General features: G+C 43.0%; 1 protein-coding gene across 3 annotated transcripts in view; it reads right to left on the minus strand.

The window, feature by feature from the left end:
* The window catches only part of gatad2b (GATA zinc finger domain containing 2B), a 57157-nt gene that overhangs the window by 3163 nt on the left and 44169 nt on the right, over window positions 1–9825 (minus strand). For 2 of the 3 annotated variants that reach the window (XM_034891416.1, XM_034891417.1), the window contains exons 6-11: window positions 5793–5963; window positions 3998–4183; window positions 1934–2294; window positions 1643–1845; window positions 1229–1339; window positions 550–760 (exon numbers count right to left, since the gene is read on the minus strand). In XM_034891416.1, the coding sequence (XP_034747307.1) occupies window positions 550–760; window positions 1229–1339; window positions 1643–1845; window positions 1934–2294; window positions 3998–4183; window positions 5793–5963 (1243 nt within the window). The remainder of the gene's footprint in view (window positions 1–549; window positions 761–1228; window positions 1340–1642; window positions 1846–1933; window positions 2295–3997; window positions 4184–5792; window positions 5964–9825) is intronic. The other variant, XM_034891418.1, reaches the window with a different exon arrangement.

Here is a 9825-nt window from a genome sequence, read left to right on the forward strand (position 1 = left end):
TTCCGAAACACTTAAGTGTGACAAACATGCAAAGGAACAGGAAATGAGGAAGGGGCAAACACTTTTTCACACCACTGTTTATAAAAGCATCCAAAGAGCCCTTGGGACCTTTAATACCAAATATCTCTACAGCCACAAATATCATTTGTGAGGGAAGAATCTCCACTCTGTAACACCACTGTACAATTAGAGTGGATTGAGTGTCTCTGTAGTGCCAACAACTTGAACAAAGTGAAGGGTCTTCTCTTGAGCTGCACGATTCACTTAAATTTCAGGAGTCACAACTTTCATTTATATCAATAATTTAAGATGTAATTTAAACTGTTTCAAAACACGACCACTGGTATTTGGATCAAGTAGCTCATGAATTTGTCGTATTAAGAATCTACAGCCGTAGTTTCAATTTGCCAGATGCATATTTATTACCATGTGAGTAAATGTAAGTGTCACATTGGACATGGATTGGTATCGGGAGCCAAAAAGACTTGATGGGGACATCCCCGGTCAACAGCTGACTCACACACACAGTAGATACTGTACAGTAGGTACCTGGGATGTTGTAGATCTGGCGACGGCTGTCATGTTGCAGTCTATTGCTGCTACTGCTGCTGCTGCTTCCACCGCTGCCACAGTGCTTGGCACTAGTCATTCCCATGAGGCTGCTGGCCACTGACAGCTGGGAGGCCTGGGCAAAGTTGGACAGGACACCTCGCGCTGAGTTGGACAGACCTCGCTGCAGGGAGGCCTGAGGCTGGGGAGCCTGAGGACAGTACAGACATCCCATTATCTTCACCAGCTCACAAATTACCCAGCGGCGGTTAGCAGAAACTGTGCATTACTAGATTAGTCAATTATCAAGTACAAATACCAGATATTTGTTTGTTAAAGCATGCTTAATTAGAGTGCATTTCTCGGTTTCAAGTCATAATGAATTTGTTTTTATCAGCTATTAATCCTAATAAAATCATCCGATTGAATGTGGGGCTCAAGTAACTTCTGAGTAATTTGTGACGTTTCATTGACAAACTTGATAATTAATCCAAGGAAAGAATAATAGATTATAAATGTCAATGGTAGCGCTGCTTAATACAGAACAACTGAGACATTCACATGAGCACTGTTCATCAGAAATTCATGAGCCATTTTTCTTGTGGTTTTTGAGAGCATTCCAAGCCTAAAATAAACTTAATACCATAACACAAATGTTAGATGTCATGCTGCAGCATACCTGACGGAGTGCATGATGTCGGATCATGGAGTCAGTCTTGGAGGCGTTTGGGCCGGTTGGGGCCGAGCTGGGGGAGAGGGCCGCCTGCTGCTGCAGCCTCTGTTCAATCTCCTGATAGGGAGGCACATTTAGAAATGCACATGTGTTAGCACATTCACATACACCCATTCATCTACTCCTTATGACCAATAGTAATTTAACAAAGAAAAAGTTGTATTGAAAAGACAGCTTGTATCAACTACCAACTGTGTTTGGGAGTCTTTGGCAGTATAATGTAAAAAAAAACAGGGTAAACAAGTTTACTAGATAAAAAAATGTATTATTTCACTGGGATGTAGAGCTGAGCAGTAGATTCGGAGGGTACTCAGTATGTTGTGATATAACTTGATGCAGGGGGACGGTGGTGCTGCTGACCTGCTCCTGCTGCAGGGCCTTCACAAAGGCGTTCTTCAGCCTGTTGGTGTGCTCTGCCTTCAGAGCTTTCTTCTGATTGGAAGTCATGCATTGCTCACAGAGAATTCGCCCGCTCTTCTCTTGCTTCCAGTGGGGGGTGAAGTCGGTTCTGCATTGGGCGCAAAAGAAAGGCTCCATGCGGCCCAGCGGCCCTCTGAGTTTACCTACAGAGGGGAATTTATCCATCAGTTTGACTACAAGAGAATAATCTGGAAATTGACTGATTGCCCCCTCTACATGTCAGCTGCTTACCCTGACTGTCGAGCACACTCTGAACCACCTCCTCCAGGCCCACCATGTAGATGAACTCGCTGTTGGCGGCAGAGGGCAGAAAGTGGAGGAGTGGGGCGGGGGGTTTGGGTGGAGGGATCTCCAGCAGGGTTTTCTCCAGCTGCTTTCTCAGGGCCAGCTTAGCCGCCGCCTGGCTGCTGGCCTGGTCGGCCATGGAGCTCACCCCTCCGCCAGCCGAGCTGGACATGGTGGACGGGCTGACAGCCGAAGCTCCGCCCAGTCCACCTGCCACCCCACCGGCCCCTGCTGCTTGCATGTGGGCCAGGTTCATGTACATGGCACTCGAACCTGAGCGCTGGGAAGCTGCCACCTGCTGGCTGGCCTGTAGAGAAACACATTCTAATTTGCTTAGCAAAGTAAAGTCACATTTTAAAGGTTTGAACACTGTGGTCACTAGCTGCCACAAAATTAAAAAGAAAAAGAATACATAAAACATTTGCTGCCTGGCCTTGTCGAAGTAAAGTCAGTATTTTTTGCCCTTCAGAGACTTGTGTTGGTATTTGTACATCTTTGTTTGATAAAATACATTTTTAAGTTCTCCCTGGCCACTCTTGTTGGCCACTCTGAAGAGTTAGGGGGCGTTTAAGTGGGGATGGTCTTGGGGTGTGAGACAGAGGTTTTCATAGGTCAACTCGTTTCCTAGTAACTGACTCAGTCCAGATCCTGTTGTATTCGTAGACTTAATATGAATGGGCAAAGCATCCGGTTCGGCAAAGTGCGGCAAAAGTCTTAAACCTGCTTTCTATCTGTATTCCTGCAGGGGGAGACTACTTAAACCTGTTTTCTATCTGAATTCCTGCAGAAGGTAGACTCCTTAAACCTGCTTCCTATCTGAATTCCTGCAGGGGGAGGCTCCTTAAACCTGATATCTATCTGAAGTCCAGCAGGGGGAGGCTCCTTAAACCTCATTTCTATCTGAAGTCCAGCAGGGGGCGACGTGTGTGGTTGTAAAAGGAGGTCGGTTTCTGTGGAAGTCTATGAGAACGTGATTTCACACATGCTCTGTCCAATAATATTAACAATCTATGGTTGTATTGTGTGTCAAAAAGTCACTGTTGGTGTCATAGAAATAAAATGAGAGTAGAACAGACATGGGCATGGTCATTTGACTAGGTCAAAAGAAAATGTCGATTGTTTATAGTTGTTACAACACAAGTCGGTGGGGCTGGAAAGTGTGTCAAACAAATCTGTTTCGCCCTACCATCCACACTAAAACGCCGGTTGAATATACTGACTTAAAAAAAGACTCAGAAATATGAAACAATTAAATCCTCTCTAGCAGCAAGTCAACAAACACGAAAGACGGCTCTCCATGCTTCATACTTCTCCAATGCTCATTTATCGCGAAACTTAATTTCAGTGAGTCCGCGACTTTTTGCAAGTCCATTCATATGGACGCTTATGCCGAAGTTAGCCCGCCACAATGGTCACAGTTCATTGCAATGACAACGCTACACATAGAAATGGCTGCCGATCTAACCATCCTAATATGTTGATTTAAATGGGAATGACCATTATACTATCTGTTTATATGGTTGTTGTTCACATCTTTCAAACGCCTTTGTGCTCAGTTCCTACATTAGACGGCATCTGCTAAAAAATGTGCCAAAATGGATCAGACAAAACGCAGGGGAGGCGGGGAGAAATTGCAGACCAAAAAATGTCTTTCACCCATTTTCGGACCCTTTTAGCGACTTTCTGGCTGCTCAGAGTAAACTTAGTCAGCAGCTCTTCTCTCCCTCCCCTCTCTCTCTTGCCTTGCACAAACAGACAGGAGTGAGTTACTATGGTTATGGATATCATTGTTGCCAGGTCATTATATTATTATGCTGTCTTCATAACATAACAGCCTGTAAAAATAAATGCAGGTCTGTGTGTGTGTGTGTGTGTGTGTGTGTGTGTGTGTTTAGAACGTCCAGACCCTCCAGCTTAATTAGTGTCCTTACAATGTTGAAAACAACCTATTCCCTTGCATAATGTAATGTATATATATGACTTATATGACTTACATTTGTGTGCTCTTACATTTGTGTGATCGATTGTGGTTGGCCGGTCTGGGCCAAAATGCCAGGGCCAATTTTTGGCCCAGTCCACGTCTGGCTCGTGGGGTAGTACTTTCTGAAAATACAGGAATTTTCGGGGTGGGGTTTGCAGGGATGACTGTTGCTGATTGGTCAAACCCATACAGCGCTGCTGCTTCAACACATGTACCTATTATGGATTTAGGACCATTTTAGGACGAGGGGAGAACAGTTCTCTTTGTTTGACAACATTCAAAGTAAAGTTAGGCTTCCTGACTCATTCTAAAGAAGACAGAGAAAGAGAGAGAGAGAGAGAGAGAGAGAGAGAGGGATGGAGGTAGAGGGAGAGAGATCGAGCTGATAGAAACAGCACGGCGGTGCTGTGAATGAGAGAAATAAATGTTACCTTCGGATTGTTTCAAGGCAGTTACGTTCTAAAGCACAAATAAATAACCATTAAACACTCAACAGGTGATTTACTGTGGAGACAGTCGCTCCTCTGCGTTTCATTCATTACATCCAATGTGTAGCAGTACATGTCGTAGAAGTAAGATGTTTTTTTAGATGAAACAGGCCGGCACACTGAACTGTAGGGCTGCAGTGTGTTCGCCCCTGCAACCACCAACAGCCCTCGTTTCACTATGTTGCTTTTTCATATGTTAGTATACTAATTTGCCTTATCTTCAAATTTGTTTAGAAGGCAGCGGAAACACAGATAAAAAAAAAAAGTACTTTTTAGTTCCAAACTTTTGTTGAGTCGGAGCATTTTTTTTCATAGAATTAAAAAATTCATTCAAAAGAACAAAAGCACACTATACTGATTTCTTTTCTTTTTCAGGATGAGTTGTCTTTACAATGGACTTGACTGAATGTGCATCTAAATAGTTACGGATGTTTTCATTAAAAGTTGATCTAGGCGATGTTGGGTGAAATTACTTCTTGTTGACGTTCAAAGTATTTTCAAACAAAATGAGACTAGCTTCCTCCTAGCCCCTCCCTCCTCCTCATCCCCAACCCCAACTCCAAATCCTTCTTGTCGGTTATTGGAAGCGCTGTTTACACCATTTGTGTATGCTTCATAATGCAGGTGGGCACAGTTAATTTTTGTTGGCGTTTGTAGACCCTGGGCTGTCAACAGAGACTGTGTTTTTTTTACAGTGTGTTTTGAGGACAGGCAGCAAGCAGATAGTGAGGAGATGTTTTTAGAGTGTGTTATGGGGAGAGGCAGCTGGCAGATAGTGAGGAGATGTTTTTACAGTGTGTTTCGGAGACAAGCAGCTCGCGGATAGTAAGGATATGTTTTTTACAGTGTGTTCTGCAGACAGGCAGCTGGAAGATAGTGAGGAGATGTTTTAGAGTGTGTTATGGGGAGAGGCAGCTGGCAGATAGTGAGGAGATGTTTTTACAGTGTGTTTTGGGGACAGGCAGCTCGCGGATAGTGAAGATATGTTTTTACAATGTGTTTTGGGGACAGGCAGCTCGCGGATGGTAAAGAAATGTTTTTTAGAGTGTGTTCTGGGGACAGGCAGCTAGCAGATTGTGAGGATATGTTTTTTAGAGTGTGTTCTGGGGACAGGCAGCTGGCGGAAAGTGAGGAGATGTTTGCTGTATGTGACAATGTAGCCTAAAACATACGTGGCATCGCTTAGAGCACCTTTAAATTAAGATCACAATATGAAAAACAATCATCACTAAACAAGATGTTTCTGTTGCAAAAGAGAGAGAGGAAAGCTTACATCTCTGTCAACACAGTGAGTGCATTATTGGGGCAGTTTGCCAGGCTCGGTACGAATCCATACCTGCTGGTAGCTCACGGCATTGGCCATGCTGCTGGAGCTGGAGCGAGACATCCCAGTCTTAGAGGAAACCCTCTGGCCCTGCAGCTGGGAAGGATTAGGGGCTATTACTCGCTGTGACATAAGCATGGGGGGCAGGCTGGCATTGGCTGCTGACCTGATGACTGTATGACCCTACAGAAAGGAAAAAAACAAAGAAGTATATAACATATAAAATAACACAATAGATAAAACAAATGCAATTTAATTGACATTGAATATTTCATTTTGTTGGACAGGAGATTGTTTAACATTCTGGTTTAATTATTAATAGTTTTAATAATAACTTTATTTGTACAGCACCTTTCAAAACAGGGTTACGAAGCGCTTACAAAAAATTTGTATTATCCCCCCCCCCAAAAATCATACAAATTACATCCAATCACACAAATGTATGCAAAACGGAGAGAGAGAGAGAGAACAAATGAAAATAAAAATTATGAAACAAAATGTTTTTAGTCTGCAAGGTTCATTTAAACTGGAAGACTGTTCCAGAGTTTTAGGGCTCTGACAGCCTAGTCTCCTTTAGTATTAAGTCTAGATTGGAAATGAAATATCTCACAATAATTTTTTTCTGTCTGACTGTTTAGAGATCGTTTATAGAGCTTGACATTTCCGACCAAAATTGAAGAAGGCTTCATTTCACGGAGAAAGCGAAAAAGACAAGACTTAAAACAGTTAGCTGTTGCACAAGCTCCTGGGCAGTACTTGCTCCAGTGTTTCATTTCCTTTACCCTCAGTGTTTTAAAACTTTCTTGTGCTAGCGATAGAGGCAGCGATGTTTCCTGTTTACTGTATGGATCTCTCTCACTGTCTCAAAAAAGACTGACAAGTCCGATCGGCGATTACACATATATATATAACACTTCCCAATTTGCCACATACTGGGCGGTCTTTTGTCTTCCTCCAAGCTTCGGTCCCCTACCAGAGGCCTGAGGGCCTAAGGGCCTAAGTATCTTGGCTGTTCCTAGGACTGCGGTCTCAGATGTTGTTCCTGGAATTTGCTAGAGTCACTGTCCCAGTATAGGGGTTACAGAACTGAGTGCTCCGATTACCACTGGAACTACTTTTGCCTTCACTTACCACATCCTTTTTAGCTCCTCTCTAAGGCCTGGGTATTTCTCAAAGCTTCTCATGTTCCTTCTTCTTAATGTTGCTGTTGCTTAGGATTGCTACCGCTACCTACAACAATGTCCTGTTGGTTAGCCATCCTTTTTATCAGTCTGGATCTGGAAGTCCCACAGGATCTTAGCTGCGTCATGTTTGGCCACCTTCAGAGGTGCCCCCAGTCTAACCTCGGGACTTCCAAACCATCCTGGGCACATATGTTACTGAACACCATACCAGCCACTTGGTTACATTGTTACACGTAGGCCATACCTGCCTGCATCCCACACACTGCAGTTCAGTACTGGAATACATTTACTACATTCATGTTTACGCCTTGCTTATTAATTTGTAATTACTGTCTCCCACAAATTTATATTATTCCTACATTTTAACTTGAACTATTTAATGTCTTAGATTGTCATTCATTCACTTATTAACTTAAGATTTTCTGTTCTATACACATGTATAAGCATTGTTGGGGGGAGCAGGAAACCAAAGATTTTCAATAACTTCTGCTTCTGTAATTGTTGTGAAACTGACAATAAAATATAGCCGCATGCGGCTATATTTTCAAATATAGGGTTCAAACCTTTTTTCCTCAATAGCGACTTCAAAGTAATTTCACACATGTGGTCCAAAGTCGTTATAAAAAATATCCTGCAAGCTTTGTAACGATTGGACAAACATTGCACTTTGTTTAAAATGCCTACAACTGAATTGTCAAAAACATATATTTTCAATTCAGTGTGATATTTAGCTCAGTCCAGCTCACAGCAATTTGAGAAAAGAAGATGACCAACACAAAAACATTTATTTTCGCAGTTTGAACCCTAAAAACTTTACTTGTGTAGCGTGAACAGTACAGGGTTTGGACTATTTTGAAAGCTGTGGAGAGCAAACATAGCTGCAAACCTAAATACACCCAGTGTCCAGCTTTGTGTCCCCCCAGCTAAAACTAACAGCCTAGTCCAACACTACCGCATTAAACAATAAGGTTCAACTTTTGTTAAAACTGTATCTTTTTCTCTGTGAAGCAAAGTTGCCTTCAAGTTTTGCTGGTGTAACCGTGAGCATCCACATTAAAGGAGTTCTCCTTTTATGTACACAGATCCAGTGCATACGAAGTGTTTAGACAAATATGATGTATTCAGCGTGTGCAGCAGAGGGCAGCAGCTGCTTTGTGAGTGAACAGACAACAAACCAGGCAGAACATCACAATCCATACAAAGCAAGCTGATCGTCACCCCACACACACACAAATCTGCTGAATATTAATACCAACTTAACATGGAATGGAGGAGCAGGGCTACGTCATGCAAGAACAAAGGCTTCAAGCAGGAGGATGTCTCATAATTAGAGCGGGACATTCTACCATTCCCAGCATTCTAACCCATCCATTGTCTTACCCAGTACTAATGTCAGTCAACATCTGTGTCCCAATCCTAATTCAACCTGAACCTTTACCCAAACCTAATATAGCAGATTTACTGAAGCAAATCTGGGATAAAAAATTGGGATGATGACACCTTTGGAGAAGCTGAGGCTGAGGAAAAGGCATCTGTGTGATTTCTGTTAGGAATGCAAAAAATTGAACTGTGGGGTTGAAGTCACGACCCAGACAAGACTAAGCACAGTCACACTTCAGTTAAATAGTCAAAAAAAAAGCTTGAAGAAGGACTTTTGATCCTGTTAAAAGAGCCCTTCAGTGGCTGCCTATAGCTCACTGAGTAAGTGTGCTCGCCCCATGTTGGCTGAGTCCTGCAGCGGTCCGGGTTTGAATCCAGCCTGCGGCCCTTTGCTGCGTGTCAGCCCCCAACTCTCTCTCACTCCCCCTTTACATGTCTAACCACTGTCTCTGTCTAATAAAGGGAAACCCCCCCCAAAAAATAATCTTTAAGATCTTTTTGTCCTTCAGTGATTTAGAATTGCATTTCAATTACGTTAGAGGACTCAACATTTTGGGGGCTACTTTTTGATGGATCTGAGGACATCACAAAAACTGAGCAGGAAATCGTTTACATCGTGTCTGTGTCCAGCAACGGAGAGTTTACCTTGGACTTTATTGGATTGATTGAATTGGCTGACCGAACCACGCAGGCCGTAACACACAGGTTTGGATGACTGGACAACAAAGTTGGTCGCTGTGTGCACAGATGGGGCTGCTGTCAACGTCGGAATCTACAACAGCGTTGTGCCAAAACTCCAGCAACTTGTTGGAGACTCCCTTGTGCACATTCTCTGCACCGCACACACATTGGAGAATTGCGTAAAATCAGCTGATCGCAACGTTCCTTACTGTGAGACATTTAATCGCTCTGTGGTCAAGCTGCTGCAGTTTTATTTACAAAAAGGTGGAGCAAAAAAAGCTGCCACACTGAAGAAGCAATGTAAAGAAAATGGGATCTCCTTTGTGAAACTGGCCACCTTTCAAAGCAGATTACAGAAACATTTAACCTAAAGCAAGCTGTTGACCTGTGAATGGAGACAGCTAATAGGAGACTCAACCAAGGACAGGGACGTGCATCTGCAGCATCTTCATCATCTACCATGCAGGAAGCTGAAGCAGAGGACAGTGGGGACTACGCTGAAGAGGACAGTGGGGACGACACTGAAGAGGACAGTGGGGAAGACTGCACTTATTAAGACTACGCTGCATAAGGAGTGAGTACCAAGCACCATCTCCTGGTACTCACCTGAGTAACTCACTGAAAAGGTTATGTGCACCCCTGATTATACAACTGTTTCTGAATAGTAGTCACAATAATAATAATAATAATAATAATAATAATAATTATTATTATTATTATAATAACTTGGACTAAGAAAGCGCCTTTCAAGGTACCCAAGGATGCTTAACAAAACAAAACAAAAAATTTGGGGGGGGGGG

This window comes from Etheostoma cragini, chromosome 14, assembly GCF_013103735.1.
Source record: "Etheostoma cragini isolate CJK2018 chromosome 14, CSU_Ecrag_1.0, whole genome shotgun sequence".
NCBI lineage: Eukaryota > Metazoa > Chordata > Actinopteri > Perciformes > Percidae > Etheostoma > Etheostoma cragini.